This window comes from Lycorma delicatula, chromosome 9 (assembly GCF_047948215.1).
Source record: "Lycorma delicatula isolate Av1 chromosome 9, ASM4794821v1, whole genome shotgun sequence".
NCBI lineage: Eukaryota > Metazoa > Arthropoda > Insecta > Hemiptera > Fulgoridae > Lycorma > Lycorma delicatula.
The window spans coordinates 115,898,659-115,915,903 of record NC_134463.1 but is presented as its reverse complement, the minus strand read 5'-3'; the positions used below and the strand labels follow the sequence as shown (position 1 = coordinate 115,915,903).

The following is a 17,245-nucleotide window of genomic DNA, read 5'->3' as shown; positions in this document are numbered from 1 at the left end:
TTTTTAAATGTAAAGTACATAAGATTTTATTTCATTAATAACTTCTGATATTTTTCCATATTTTTTTTGTTATTATTGAATTATTATTTATTGTAAAACGTTTTTACAATCGGAGGTCAATCAATGTATTTAAATTAAAAAAAAAAAAAAAAAGTCTGGTTCAACCAATGTGCCATCCCCATGTAAGATCCAAATATTTCATTAATTAAAATTTCATTAGGCTATAACTCTGGAACCAATGAAAATAAGTATCAATTATGATATATCACTGAAATGCTCTCAATGAGAGTTTATTACTGCAGTTAAGAAAAAGTAAAGAATTCAAATTTTTGGATTTGGGGTTTTTTAGACATTTGTTTCAGTCGAATGCAATCAAAAGAGGAGATGCACAATTAGATGTTACAACAGTTCTAAATCCAAAATTTCAGCATCGTATGGCTAATCGTTTTTGAACTATGCGAGATACGTACGTAACGTACGTATGTACTACAGACGTCACTCCGAAACTAGTCAAAATGGATTCGGGGGCTGTCAAAATGGATATTTCCGTTGAAATCTGAAAATCGAAATTTTTCGCGATCGCAATACTTCCTTTCGTACAAGAAAGTAAAAACTGCCAACAAATTATTAACTCAAGTAATGCATGACTTTCCCGGTTATGCAAGTCAAGTCATAATTGGTAATTGCCAAAATAAGATTAAGTATAAAAATTCCCAAATTATGAATAAAAGATTTTAATTTTAGGGGTTTCCTTACTCTTGAGGGGAAATCCGCAGTGCTGTTTTAATAGCACTGATGAAGAAAATTACATAAAAAATTAATTAAAATTAACAAGGTTAGGATGAAGAAAGAAGCATTTGGAAAAATATAGTTAAAAGAAGAGACAGACTTATAGGCCACATACTAAGGCATCCTGGAATAGTCGCTTTGATATTGGAAGGACAGGTACAAGGAATAAATTGTGTAGGCAGGCCACGTTTGGAATATGTAAAACAAATTGTTAGGGATGTAGGATGTAGAGGGTATACTGAAATGAAACGACTAGCACTAGATAGGGAATCTTGGAGAGCTGCATCAAACCAGTCAAATGACTGAAGACAAAAAAAAAAAAAAAAAAAAGTTAGAACCAATTAAAAAAAAAATATATATATATATTTTTTAGAGGTAGAGAATAAATTTTAAGAATCTTTTTCTAAAAATATTCATATATAGGTTAATTTTAACAAATTAGCTTATGTAAAGTTTTCTGTATATCTAATACGGCCTTCAATAAAGTATAAAATAAGAAAAAGAAATTTTCAAATAAATTCCTGCATTTTAGATCCGGGTCTACAATAAACAAAAAAAAAAAAAATTGTAAACATTTCTTGATAGCTCTATATATAAAATATAAACTTAAAAAAATATTTAAACCGAAGGAAGATACAAAATAGAGCAAAAAATATATTATATTTTTAGAGCTGGAAGTTGATTTTTTGAAAAAAATGTTTTTTTAATTAAGATGCAATGTAATGTAGGTAACAAATTTGCTTTAATAATTTTACATGCCTATGAAGAAAATTGTTTTTTCGCTGTATCTTCCATCTCCTTTATACATATATCTTCATATATATATATGGCCAAAAGCAGTGCGACACGCAGACATTTAGATGTACTATTTGGGGATCTTTTCTGCTGATCCCCTACAATGGTTTATTTAAGAATAACTATTTGCTCTGTTTTTAAATAAATTATAGGACACAGTGTGTATATTTCATTTAAAAATGAAATAATCATTTCATATTAACATTTTAAAATTAGATGTGCTACACGTAAGAAATTTATAAAAATACTCTAGTTACACACACAGTTAATTAGTTACATACTACAATTGGTTTAAACATGACCAATTACTAATACCTAACGTATAAAAACTATTGTGGGAGAAAACTGAAAAGAAGTCCCTAGTTGGACCATAAAAGATCATTTGCAAAAAAATCAGATACGCCATTTTCAACATGTATCTCCATACTTTTCCCTTTAATAAAAGCTATTCTAAACGTTTTCTATTTTATTGTAGCTATTATATTATACGCGCGCGAACATACACACGCACATTCACATGCACACGTACACACCTGCCTTGAGCTGATAGTTTTAAGTTCTTCTGTCTGTTAAACGCCATAATGGAATAATTACAGGTGATCGCATATGAGACACACAAATAGGCCTAACACTCGAAAATTATACAGCCGACATATTGGGAAAACAGCAGATTGATATCTCAAGCCTTTTTTCACTGAATCGAAAATTATTTTACAACTCAACTCCACTATAAATGATTTGACAATCAACTATAATTTGGGATTAAGGTGGATTACACTCTTCGTTGTTACATTCATCGTAGAGAGACTAGAACGGACAGTGTAAAGTTTAAAATTAATATTCATTAAAAATAATAATATTATAAATTATGGACATATTAAACCATAATTAACACATATTTAACCTCACTTTCATAAAGAAACTAAAAAGTGTTGTACTGTAAAAGAAAATGATCAGACGAATTCTATTCATTTGCGTATTTATACATGGCCGTGTAAGTTAATACTTGTAATATATTTACAAATTTAAAAACAAATTAGTTAAGTTTTTCATTTTCATTTCTCATCACTTTTCTTAATTTTTTCATTAGGTCTTAATTTGATACAAGGTACAACCTTGATACAATTAATTTATAATTTGATACAAATTAGACCTAAACATTTCACAGTTATTTAATATTCTAAGTAAAAAAAAGATAGGCCAAACAATAAAAAGGTCGTAATCTAACGATTCTTCAGTTTGATTGAATAAGTGCTAGTTTTAATTAACATTAAACAAAACGCTGCTTAATTAAAATTGCTAGATTTAACCTTACTGTATAAGTATAAATGTAAATTAAAATGTCTTACCATTATTTACAAATCTGTTTTATTTCATGAAATACTGCAGCAGGCGTAGAAAATTACGAATAGTAGTTGATTTTACACAAATTAAATTGTAACAGTAGGAGTAAATAGACGAAAACGCGAGATAACGTTGTTTACTTGCAAATCGTCTTGTGAACGTGTTCAGACAGGTACTCATACAGAACGGTCAGCTGGCATTGCGCAAGCGCAGTGTATGTCAAAACAAGCAGGCAAAATAAGCGGTCTATTGTATGTAAAATACGTACAACTGTAACTAATACACAGCATTCAACTCAATATTCCTGCCTAGGAATGTTTTTATTTGTCTTTATTAATTACAAATCTTTGTAAATTTTAAAACCATCTGTAAATTTTTTTTACCGATAACTTGACAGTTAACTTTTGTTAAATATACAGAATGATTAAATGATACTAAAATTAAACGATTAAAATCTATTAAATAATAAAAAAGTATCCCTAGATTTTTATTTTTTTTCATTCTGGACGTTATGAAGTCCTTGATTCCAAACATACAAAGGTTAATTAATTAAAAAACTCATGAAATTAATTTTATGCAGCTTGTGTGCGCGCGCTTCTTTTTTATTTTATTTTTTGTGTTTATTGGTGGGCGAAAAACTCTTTGGCGTTATCATCTCCCGGAATAAAATTTTATGAAAGAAAAAAATATTTAAAAAAAGTTACATTACAAAGTAAAAATAAATTAAAAGAAAATTAATAACTGACAATTATCACAGCTGAAAATTTTATTTTTAAATTACTTAAAATTAAATCACAGCCGTAAAACATAAAATTAAGCTTAAAACTAAAAACGTAAAATTTAAGTAAAATAAGAGTTTAAAAAAAACCAAGGGGGTGCAGGAGTCCCTACTGGAATAAGGGGAAGACTAGAAAATTAAAATAAAAAACTAAAACTAATAACATTAAATATCACTAAAATACTTACTAATATCACTAAAAAACAATAAAGTTACAGATGAAAAACTTAAAACTACATAAAATTATATGAGTATATATAAAAATCAAATAAAAATTAGATACAATGAACTCCGAGAGGAGTGTAAAAGATTCCTTCTCGGGTAACAAAAAAAAATATAATTTTAAAATCAAACACATAACAGTAAAAATACGTAGTACCATTAAAGTATGTAAAATACTAATACTTCTAAGATATAAAAACACCAGGTCCAAAAATTCCTTATCATTGCCCAAGATTTGACGAATATCCTGAGCAATTTAAATTTACGACGCAATGCCGCATAACAAATGCAGTTCACAAGGATTTGACGCACAGTCAAGCGGCAGTTGCATCGTACGCATGTTGGTGCATTTACGTTTGATATTAGACATCCGTGTACGATTCTAGTATGGCCTAACCGCAATCGACAAAGGACTACTTCCTCTCGACGGAGTTTTCTAAAAGATGAGTCCCACGGCAACACAGTGTTTTTAATGTATCGGAGTTTATTATCCACTGTGGCAGTCCAGTCAGCTTGTCACCTCGCTACTTCGTTCGAAGAGCGTGTTTTACACAACTGCTAAAATCGCATGCAGTAACAAGATTGCTTCGGAATGGTGGGTTAATATAGTATATAACTGAAAATTCCTGAGTTTTATCGATGCAATCAATCGATACCTGTACCTTGTTTTCTTTTATCTGCTAGTATAATGTTAAATCGGTATCACGTAAAGATTAAAGCAGAAATTATGGCTAATATCTGTAACTAGGGAGAAAATCGAAATTGATGCAGTTACCAAGAGAAAGAGATTCAATCTCATACGGTTGGAGTGTTTGTATGTTTGTACTTACTGAAAGTTTAACTCTAGAATTATTTTTAAATTTAATTAAAGTCATTAAAATTAACATATTCTTAATGCATTCTACTCTAAAAATGGAATTCGTCGATTTTTCTGAACATTTTCCAAATTTTACTTTCGAATTACATTTAAAAAAAATATTTTTCTCAAAATAAGTTAATCAGTTTGTAAACACATCTAAATTCTTATCCAAGGGAGTTATGAATTCTACTTAAAAAAACAAAGTAACATTATTTTATACATTAAAAACTTCTATAAATAGGGAGCTGATAGAGTAGGAACAGTTTTCAAACCTTAACATAAGAGTCGGAGGAACCCTATTTACGGACTCGCTAACAGGTTCCACAAGGTGTTAAAAGGTGCGCATGTGTGCCTGCACCCTCCCTCCCGAGACTGGTCCAGCAATTAAGCATTACGCAGCCCTGGGAGGTGCCTTTGAGTTCAGGGGATCCAGAGTCCCAGTACATCATCACCTCCGCCCATCCATTGCATGCGGCTCAGCAGAGGGCTGTCCTTCACGCCCTCACACACAAGCATTTCAGGTCGACTCCTGTCTTAGTTTCATTCAGTCGGCGCCCAACCTGGCTGTCTCTTGCTCCTTAGTCTTATGTATATTCGAGGCAAGTAAGGATACTATATCCCATTACCGACGGCTATGAAGCATACACTCCACGACGTCTTCTGGTGTTGTATTGTTGTGAGTCCTCTTCGCCACAATAAAAACACTCCGAAGTGGTCCGTATACCGAATCGAGACACGTGCAAACCAAATCCTATGAAAGAAATTGTACGAGGAAGTAAGGCACTTCCCCATGGCTCCTCCGGACTCACGGCTCTATTCGTGGAATGAGACACCTGGTCCAGGCTCCCTTACTCGAAGCATCCCAAATCGCCTGCCATTTATCCAATAACATACGTCTGTAAAAAAAAAAAGTTAGTTCTATACATTTTTGATTTCGTTTATTGTTTTAACAATTTTTTGTCGTTCATAATAATCAAATCGCTGTAGCAACTACCATGAAACAAAAGAAACACGTAACTGTCAAAACTTATATTGTCATTTTCAAGCATAATAAGCTTCTAATGCCGCTGTATTCCAATTTTCTTCTTCACCTAATGGAATATCCTACTACACATAAAAATACCGTGCTCACCAAAATTCAGGTGTAACATACATCATAACTAATAATTTCATTTTGGTAACCACAATAACTGGCTACCCATCAATTTCAAAGAATACAGTGAACACATACTGTATAGTTACATGAAAATTAAAAATATTGAACAGTTTTGTTCAATATTTTAAATACTGAAATTATTAATAGTGCTGCAATGAATGACCTTTAGTGTAAAATACGAGTATACGTAATATTTAATATAATTACTAAAATTTTGCAGTATTTATATAAAAATCGTTTATTTATTTTTATTTACTTGTAAATAGTTTTGTATAGGGTGTGAAAATAAATATATATTAGTTATATTTATGTTCATTAAATGTACCGTATTTATTTTCTGGGAAGAGGAAAAAAGGTTTCGTATGGTCGTGTGGGATTCTTACCCATATAAACTTCTTTCACCCACGTTTACCCCGGGCCGAGACTGCTTTCGCATTAATTCAAGTCGATTTTTGCCTTTTTTTTATTAAGATTTCGCAAAATAAATCTGAAGATGGAAATAGTAGTTTTTAACATATATAATATGTATCAATTTATTCATGAAATATGAATATGTAATATTTATTACTTACGAAGTTAGTATTAAATGTCGGTTTTAAGACTGAATATTCAAGGTTAGATTATTTCATTTAAATAAATCCCAGTAAAAGCAGTTACTTTAATACGGATTTGAATACTTGAGCGTGGATAGTAGTGTTCTAATAACGACACGTGTCAGGAATGGTCAACCTCAGACTGTACAAGACTACACTTTATTTACATTCATACATCATCCTCATTCATCCTCTGAAGTAATTCCTTACGGTGGTTCCGAAGGCTAAAAAGAAAAAAAAAAAAAGAAAGAAGAAATAAATCTCTACAGTTGATATTTTGTTGAATTTTTATGTCCCTGACGTATAATATACCTCAAAAATATTGGAAATATTTTTATATTACTAAGTTAATTTTTTTATTAAGTTAAAGTATGGATTTGATTAACATATATTAATATATTATTAACATAATATAAATATATGAATAATGAAATTACACGTGGTTTGTTCTTTTCAAACCGTATAACCAAACTATATACATCTCAATGATTTACATCTCAATTACTAGTTTTATTTGATACTATAAAAAATTAAATCTTTTAGTCTAATCAGTACCTACCTAATACGTTATACTTATCACATCAGAATTTTTAGTTACGCTTCTTTATGGATAAAAAAAGAAATTCCCAGCATTTTCTGGATGGATCAAAGGAACCGGAGTAGCACTATAAAATAATAGATGTAATAAAAAGTTCATGTTAATTAATACCCAAAGAGGGCAGCAGCTCTTTCAGTAGTTGTTAGGGGCGTGAGTCAGAATGACTTAAACGGCCATATCAACATCACTCAGTCCTCTGAGTACTGCGCAGCTGAAAGCAATGGAAAACTACAGCTGCTTTTTTCCAAGAAAATGTGGCTCTCTGCATTTTCATATAGCAATGATGAAGGCGCCTTCCTTGGTAAAATATTCCGGAGGTAAACTAGTCCCCCGTTCGGATCTCCGGGTGGGGACTACTAAGGAAGGGGTCACCAGAAAATTAAAAAATAACATTCTACGAGTCGGAGCGTGGAATGTTAGAAGTTTAAAAAATTAATTTAAATGTCAGTAAAAGATTTTTGAAAGTATATGTTTGGTTTATTTTTGAAAGTAAAGTGTAGCTTTATATAGAAGTGAAACTTGGACGATCGGAGTATCTGAGAAGAAAAGATTAGAAGCTTTTGAAATGCGGTGCTATAGGAGAATGTTAAAAATCAGATGGGTGGATAAAGTGACAAATGAAGAGGTATGGTAGCAAATAGATGAAGAAAGAAGCATTTGGAAAAATATAGTTAAAAGAAGAGACAGACTTATAGGCCACATACTAAGGCATCCTGGAATAGTCGCTTTAATATTGGAAGGACAGGTAGAAGGAAAAAATTGTATAGGCAGGCCACGTTTGGAATATGTAAAACAAATTGTTAGGGATGTAATACTGAAGAGGGTATACTGAAATGAAACGACTAGCACTAGATAGGGAATCTTGGAGAGCTGCATCAAACCAGTCAAATGACTGAACACAAAAAAAATTAAAAAAAAATGTATACCCATGAATTAATAATAAGGTAATATAAAGGTACTAAATATTGAATGTACTAAATATAAAAAATAAAAAAATCCCAATTTAGAAGAAGAATTTAATGAAAATTATTTTCGGTATATATTTATGTACACAATGAACGGATTATTTTTGCTCAAAAAATTCATAACCAGATTAAATGAGAGGTAGAATTTTTTTTAAATTTAATTTTAAAATATATTTTAATCTGATGACATAAGTAAGATAACGAATAGAGCTACACACTTTTATAGACTTAAACTCGCTCACCATTGTGACTCGCTACATAAGCGCGTACGAAAAATACACAAATACTAATTTAACATAACCCCAATATGAACTTGTTGTCTGTTGACCTTAAATTGAGCTTAATGTATCTTCAGATACACTACTACAACATATCTAAATTTCAATGAAATTGATCTAGTAGTTTTGGAAATTTTCGAGCCGTAAATTTTATACACAGGATTACATATATTAATGTTATGTGATCGGTTATCACTGTTCAGCGTAATTATCGACGTGAATATAGTGGTGCTGCGCTTAAAAATAAATAATATTTCAGTGGTTTAGTCAGTTTAAGGAAATAGACTTTGTCTTAAAGGGGTAGTCCGTATCTGAACCAAACAGGCCGTCCGTATCTGAACAGAACAGATAATTGATCGGGATCGGATCTGAGTATTTTGTACACGTAGCCCGAAAAGTCATTAGCAAAACTCACTTTTAGAGTTAGGAATACCTAAATCTTCAGTGTACAAAGTGGTGTGTAAGAGGCTTAGACTAAGTGCGTATAAGATACAACTTTTCCATGAAATCAAACACAATGACAAAATGAAAAGATTGGAGTTTGTAGGTTTAATACTTAAAAAGTTCATAAAAATGAGTACTACATGATAAATGTCATGTTTTCAGATGTCAGTAAATCGATACAATTGCAGGTATTGGGGATCCGAGCCACCACATGAAATTATTGAACATCAGTGTGACTCCCCAAAATCAATGTTTGATGAATGATGTATTGAGGGATATTGTTCGTTTCTGTAGAAAGTACAATTAATGAGAATATTTTCTATGATATGCTCAAACTTTGCTCGATATTTAAAAGGAAAAAACATTAACTTTCCATCAGCTAGACGGCGCACCACCGCATTACAGCATCAGTGTCCGTGCTATGTTAAATATTCGGTTTCAAAACAGGTGGATTGGAAGAGGAGAGCCCATCGCATGGCCACCAAGGAGCCTTAAAATGACCCCAGACATGACCCCACTAGATTTATTTTTGTGGGGGCGTGTAAAAAAAAACATTGTTTAATCAGAGAAAATCTTTGACATCAACCACCTACGCGAGAAAGAGTTGTAAACTACTTTAAATATGATGTTTAAATAATAGTTGAAACCGAGGAGTTGTTATAAACCCTATTCATATAAGGAAATTAAATTTCAAGTGAATGGTATTTTCATACAAACTTTTGTATTTCAACCACAAACTTTAATGAATGCAAACTGTGTGAGCTGGATTTGAACTGATTGATTATAAACATCTAAAAACTAATTTCTGGATTTTTTTGAGTTTCATTCCACTTTCAAGGGTTGATTTTTTTCAAACCCTGTTATTTTTTTAATTTCTCGGTAACAAATCAGGTTGATTTGTTACCTGATTTTTGGTTAGTGTATGTCAATAAACCAATTTCTTAGATTTTTGAAATTCGACTTTGAAAGGGGATGAAGAAAGAAAAAATAAAAGTTTGAACAATAATTGCAAATTTTCCCAATCTCGACTACTAAAGGAGATATTCAGTTGAACTGGGCTCGTAAATACTCTTAAAATATAAAAATATTTTAAGGTAAATATTTAAAAACCATTTTCAGTTTTTTTTGTCAGTTCTTTTTAATGGTGCGTAAAACGTAAAGAAAATTTAACTTCATCTCCACCACCAGACCCTCCATCCATCCGTTTGATCGAAAGTAGTACCGCACTTTTCTTCGAAAAGTCTGTAAAAAATCTTTTAATTAGTATTCTTTAAAAATTCAACGAAATAATTCTACGACCGAAAACCTTTTATTTGTATTTTAAATAAATTGATGAAACAACTATTTAAATGTATAGTAATTTAATTATAAATTACCAACAGAATCTTAACACGATCGTTTCCGAAGTAACCGAAGTTTGTGTTAAGTTTAACGAACAAGGTTAACCAGATAGTAGAATGCCAGACTATAGTCTGGTTTGATAAAGGGCTACTTTGCCCTTTAAAACCTGCTGATTTTTAAAAAATAAATATTATTTTTAACAAAAATTACATATTCATGAATATAAACAGAAGATTAAGTTATGATTTAACTAGTATCGATCTGCAAGATTCACATTTACGGGTCACTAAATAATGGTCTGACAGTCAATTTTTGTATCTTGAGGAAATCCTAAAAGATGATTCGACATTATTTATGAAGGTGTAATAAATGTTTAATAATGATGACAAGTTTAGTTTTACAAAGCATAATAATACGTAATACGTTTTGATCATCCCAAGAAAATTAAATACCAAGAAATTTCGCTTTATAAGGAACAGAAATACTAATTAAATGGAGTAATCAATTCAGACGGGCGTATCTTATCTCTTTCTCATTCTCTCCCTTTATCTCTATCGAATTGCGTGAATTGACAGAACTTAAGAGTCCTTTTCAAACATATATGGGCATACTTAAATGTATTTTCAACATTAACGATGCCATTTTTATAAACTTCGACTCCCTCTGGAGGGGACCCCGATGTTTCAGTCGAAATTGAAAAAGAAAAAACTTGTCAATATTTATTAATCAAGATTATAAACGAATTTACTTTGCTTACATTTTTTTTACACATCACTTCGTACCAGTGTAAAAAAAAAAAAAAAAACATGTATTAAAACCAAGAAAATTTGTTCCAAGAAAAATGTATTGAAAACCAAGAAAAATACAGTTCTGGGACCTGTTTTCATGATTATTGCACATTTATGATTCAAATACTAATTTAACTTAAATAAATTCGTTTTTTGACAAATTTAAACCTTAGGAACGCTCTAAGCGGTCCGGAATTCTTATCTATGCCAAAAAAAACCTATACATAGATTGGGAAATCGCTTACGTGCTCGACTAATGCTAAACAAAAATTATGTTACTGTTACCGTTCAAGTGTTAGTAAAATAATGTTTGTATAGATAGGATTTATATTAAAAAAAAATTATGTTGAGTAACTCTTTAAAAGCATAATATTTTATTTACGTTTATTTTATTTTATTTATCGTGACTATTACTATGCCGGTCGTGACGTAAAATTTTTGCTATTTTAAAACTTTCCCCTTTAAAGTGTCCATCGAAACATTTCTAATAATAAAAAAAAAACGTGATCTTCGTGACGTGAGGTAAAACAAGAAATCAATAATAACATAACATAATATTTCTTAAGGTTTTGCAATAAAATGTTGTATTACCAAATATCTTAAATTATAGAATTATTTTAAAAGAAGATTAAGTTGAAATATCACGATTTGTAATGCTATAATATATCGTAAAAAATTTATAACAGAATTCAATGGCATATTATAGTTTCTATATTTCCGTTATCATAAAAAATAAAAGTTACTTATTACAACCACAATAAGGAAAAAGCGTATACTTTTTATTACTTTATAGAAAGGTCAAACGTTTGTTATTACCGGTAGAAATGAAGAACATTACTCTATACATAGATTGGTGTTTGACATCTCCAAGAAGACCTAACTTATCATTCCTTTAATTTTAGTTGACTTCTTTTCAGTTACATCCAAGAAAAATCTGTTATTTTTTAGAGGTCAAAGAACTTAATCTTTATCAGAGAATAACGTAACTCAAAGCATCATTTTATTTTTTAAAGGAAGAATATATAATTATAATTTTATATATTTTAAAACCAAATTCTTCTTACGACACTAAGGAAAATAAAAAACGCAACAAATAAATTTTAGTTTTCGACACCCTCACTATTTCGCAATCAGAAAGGCAATAATTTTCATAGTACAACGCATTACATACGTTCGAATCACGAGCAGATCATACACACAAGTAGCAAGTATCAACTCAAACTTTTACGTTTGCTGTTGTCAACTTTAAATTGAGCGTAACTGAAGAACGACTCAACAGAACTTCATCAAATTTTCACATGTACAACTTCAAACAAACAGCTACAGCATATCTGAACTTCAATGAAATTGATGCAGATGTTTTGGAGATTTTCGAGCTACAAATTTTATACGCAGGCGTATATCTGTAAAAAAAAAAAAACAATCGTTTCATAATTTAAAAAAAAATTACTCGTTCAGTTTATCTTATGTATTAATTTTAAATTATTCACCAAAATTTAGACTAGTATTTCAATTTTTCGCTATTTAGAATCCAAAAAAAGGGAACGCTATTTGAGATTAAGGCTAAAATAATTAGTTTTTCATTATTTTTACTACTATTACTATTATTTAATCCTGTCAAATTAAGATTGTAGTCTCAGAAACTTGCTATTTAGGTCACTGTTCACGAGATAACTCCGATAAAACAGAAAAAAATTGATTTGTGTACGTAAAGAAAAATTATATTTCTTTTTTGAGAAAAGAATATATAAATATATATATTACTGTTCTGATTGCAGTGTTTTAGTTTGGTTAAAACGGGTCTCAGTTTTAAAGAATCGCATAATTAACATTACAAAATTCTGCACAGGAATTATAAACCAAATAAATCATAAAACAAATGATTTATCTGCCAACATTGATGATGAACATCAACCTTGATATTCTGCACATACACGAAGAATGGAACACTTCTTAAACATTATGAAATATATAAACGTATAACAAACAGGCACAATCAAATCTAATTCATTTTTCGATCGTATTCTAAATACGTGTCTACATAAATTAACAGCGTTACTGCTACACCCTAAACAGCAGTCCTTCACATGACAACTCCAAGATTTTTATTCCCACAATTTGTTTTCTTTTCGTACATGCATTTTCTTAGTACAGTCAATTTGTATTTTTATTTGAAAATCCTTACCTACCGATTGATGTTTTTTCCATATGTTAGGGGTGATGAGAGAAGCTTAACTGCAGATTTTTAACATCCCCCCTCCCATAGATTTTTAAAAACTCGAAATACTCAAAAGGTTTTTGAAATGCGTTTTTCTCAGAATCTATGCATTTTAGAGAAACTTTTTTCAAACAAAAAATGTAGAGGACATTCTTTTCTACAATTAATGTGTTTGAAGTTATGCCGTATAATTTGAAATTGAAATACTAAGTGGCGCTGAATTTGTAAAAAACATGTTTTTTCGGTTTTTTCAGCGGAAAAAATTGTTTTTCGTCTGTATTGCATTTGAAAAAGTTGTTAATCTCAAAAAAACAGACAACTTTTATTTATACAATTTTCTTGTACGACTTACGGTTTTTGGAGCTGTAGCTTGTGAAAGTGTGAAAATGTTGTGAATTGGGCACGTGTTCGAAACCGGTCTAGTTGTTTACAACGTTTTTTACAACTCTAGAGGTATGTGCGTACCTCCAATATTGGGTCTTAAACCTGTTTTCCGATCTCAGAATTATTCTACAAATTAATTCTGTATAAAAAAAAATCAGTTGATATTTATTTAATGATAATGTCTAAATAATTTTTTTGAAAGCAGCTGAGTGTATGAATGAAGCAATGTACATAGAAGCTGTACGTTGGAATTTTCGTAATTTTCTCTAATTCAATATGACGTTTTTGTCCACGACGAAATAATAACTCTTAGCAGCAAGAAATCACTATTGCAATGAAATATCGAAACAGGTCTCACAGCCCAGCTGCACATATAACTTTGTACCAGAAAGGGGTCTCGCAGCAGTCAACTTCAGTGGCGGCTCGTGGAACCTTCCGTGGAACTGCAGGACCACCTGTTTCCTCTGGATGCCAATAAAATTTAATATAATGAGTCCTTTTTTCTTTAATTATGTCTTTATACTTGTACAATATATAATCCTTAAGCTTAAATGTCAGTAGCCATCCCACAGATTATGAAAAAAATACAAAATTCTTTGTATGAAACTGTGCGCTTCATAGTTCCAGCGGCGTGGTGTTTGGCTGTTGTGCGCATGCGCACATAGGAAGTTGCACAAGAGGCTGTGAGGGAGAGAGAGCACTGTCGATCCCGTAGTGCCGATCCTGGCAACCCACCGGGTTGGTCTAGTGGTGAATGCGTCTTCCCAAATCAGCTGATTTGGAAGTCGAGATTTCCAGCGTTCAAGTCCTAATAAAGTTATGAATCTTTGCGGCGTGGTGTTTGGCTGTTGTCCGCATGCGCACATAGGAAGCTGTACGCGAGGCTACGAGTGGGGAGAGAGCACTGTGGCTGCCGCAATGCCGATTCAATTAATCAAACATTTCATAAATGACTGTACAAGGCTACACTTCACTTACACTCATACATATCATCCTCTGAAGTAATCCTAACGGTGGTTCCGGAGGATAAACAGAAAAAAAATCATAGGACATTACCCAACAGGTTGGTGTAGTGGTGAACGCAAATCAGCTAATTTCGAAGTCGAGTGTGCCAACGTTCAAATCGCAGTAAAGGCAGTTAACTTTTATACGGATTTGAAAACTAGATCGTGGATAATGGTGCTCATTGGCGGTTGGGTTTCAATTAACCAGACATCTCAGAAACGGTCGACCTGAGACTGTACAAGGCTACACTTCATTTACATTCATACATATCATCCTCTACCTGACGGTGATTCCCGGAGGCTAAACAGGAAAAAAAAACACGGCTATTGAATCTATTGTATTGCATTGAAAGTTACGAAATACTTGAAACAGCATGTTTATTACATCTTTTTGTTGCCAACAGCGGGATGAATAATTTCTTTAATGTCAGTATTATGTATGTATTTACAAATATACTTTCCTACTATAAATCATCTAATTTTAATACACAGTAGTTTATAATTCTAGTGTTTATTTTATAGGTCAAAACATATTATAAATTAACTTTGTAACTTTTAATAAATTAACTTTTTACTGATTATAACTTAGTTCGAGTTACCCGAAATTTTGATAATCGAAATATGAAAAATATAATATCGAACTGCCCAAATTTATTTTGGAAAATGGAATCTAGTGGATTAATAATAAATATTAACCTGAGTACTGAAACCTTTTTTCCTGATTAGCCTCCGGGAATCACAGTTAGGTATTACTTCAGAGGATGAATGATATGTACGAGTGTAAGTGAAATGCAGTCTTGTACAGTTTCAGGTCGACCATTTCTGAGATGTATGGTTAATTGAAACCCAACCACTAGAGAACACCGGTATCCACGATCTAGTATTCAAATCCCAGTATAAAAAGTAACTGCCTTTACCAGGATTTAAACGTTGGAACTCTCGACTTCGAAATCAGCTGATTTACGAAGACGCGTTCACCAGTAGACCAACCCGGTAGGTGTGAGCATTGAAACTTAAAATTAATTATACAATTAATGAACTATATGTGAACCAATGGTTTGGGTCACCATGTCCCGGACTTTTACTAAAAATAATTGGTTGATCTTCTTCAGTTGCGAAAAAACATTCCTGATATCACATTAACTGTGCAGCATATATTTAAAAAAAAAAAAAATTAATCGTTTATTATTAACACACAAGATAAAAACAAAAAAAAGAGTATTTATTTTTATCTTATGTAAGGATTAATTCTCGCAAATGATGCTATGTTTAATATGTAAGTTCCTGTACATAGTTAAACAATTCTGAAGCAGTTCTTACGAAAGTTATTGATTATAAAATTCACGAAAATAACATTTCTTCTTATCATAACAAAAATAAAAACTGGATATTTATTTTGAACAGTTAAAAAAATATTAAATGTTATTTATTCCTTAATAATCAAAGTTAAGGGATAGATTTATTGTTAATTATAATAAACCAAAACCTCATTAAAAAATTTGATTTGTTTAGCAATTTTTTTTTTGTACATGTGTACAGCATCAATGGAGTTTTTAAAATTTAAAGTGTAAAGGAAACGACAATAGGTGTACCGTTAGAGTCTTTTGCAAAAATTCCCTAATTTACCGTGATAATATCTTTATTTCTTTCCCCTCCGGAAGTAAATTTTACCTGTATTAAGGTTTAAGGATCGAAATACCGCTGGGGAGAAATTATAGAACATAGTATAGGGTAGTTAGATAACTTTAGATAACTTTCCGTCTCTTTGTGTACATATGTGAACAAAAATACGGCCTGTTTGATAACCTAATTTTTTTTTTAAGAGAGAGCACGGGTGAGCTTGATAGTGAGGAGGTTAATTTGGATTTCTATTTTATTATCTAGAATTCTAGATTATTGTATTTAATGCAGCCTAATTCAGAAGAATATTGTAAACACTAAGGTATATCGTAAAACATCTTTTTAATGAATCTTAAAAAATCTTTTATAGATTTATAAAATAATAAAATATAAATTTAAGAAAATAAATGAAACATTTTTTTAAAAATTATTAAAAATTCAGGTTTCCTGATTTCTTTCTTAAATTTCCAAAATACGTTTTACTTACGAAATCGTTTCCTCTCCAATAAAAATTTAAAACAGTATTTTGTATATTTGAGGAACTGACTGATTAAATTACATTTATGAAAAAAATTGGACGACATGATACGGAAGACATTAATTAGTTACCTCAAATTCTTTCTTGCTTTTATGTAAATATCAAGCATTACTTAATGTATTGTAAATTTGAATTTCATCTCTGAAACACTAATAATCTTTCACTGAAATCGTAGTTCTGTGATCAAAACGGGGAAAAGATAATACAAATAGGTTTGTGAAAAACGAAATGCTTTTCATTAAATATATGACGGTGGATGTTTAGTAGGAACATTTTTTTTTAATTTTTTTAACTTCCGGGTCTGCAGTTAAGCATTTTTTTCCGCAGAGGATGAGATGAATACTTTGTAGCGTGTGTGAAAAATGCCATGCCTGACCGGGATTCGAACCCAGGACCTTCGGGTAAAAGGCCGAGACGCTACCACTTGCGCCACGGAGGCCGGCTAGTAGGAACATACAAACATGCGGAAGAACACGCGCGCGCGCACTAGATATTTTATATATCATCTATATAAATAATATATATAATGTG

General features: G+C 31.2%; 1 protein-coding gene across 1 annotated transcript in view; it reads right to left on the bottom strand.

Annotated features, from left to right (window-relative positions):
• Positions 1 to 3,060, bottom strand: part of LOC142330405 (uncharacterized) — a 146,761-nt gene extending 143,701 nt beyond the window's left edge. Inside the window, exon 1 of the mRNA XM_075375628.1 lies at positions 2,934 to 3,060. Within this exon, the coding sequence (XP_075231743.1) occupies positions 2,934 to 2,936 (3 nt within the window). The 5' untranslated portion in view covers positions 2,937 to 3,060. The remainder of the gene's footprint in view (positions 1 to 2,933) is intronic.
• Between the last annotated feature and the right edge of the window lie 14,185 nt (positions 3,061 to 17,245).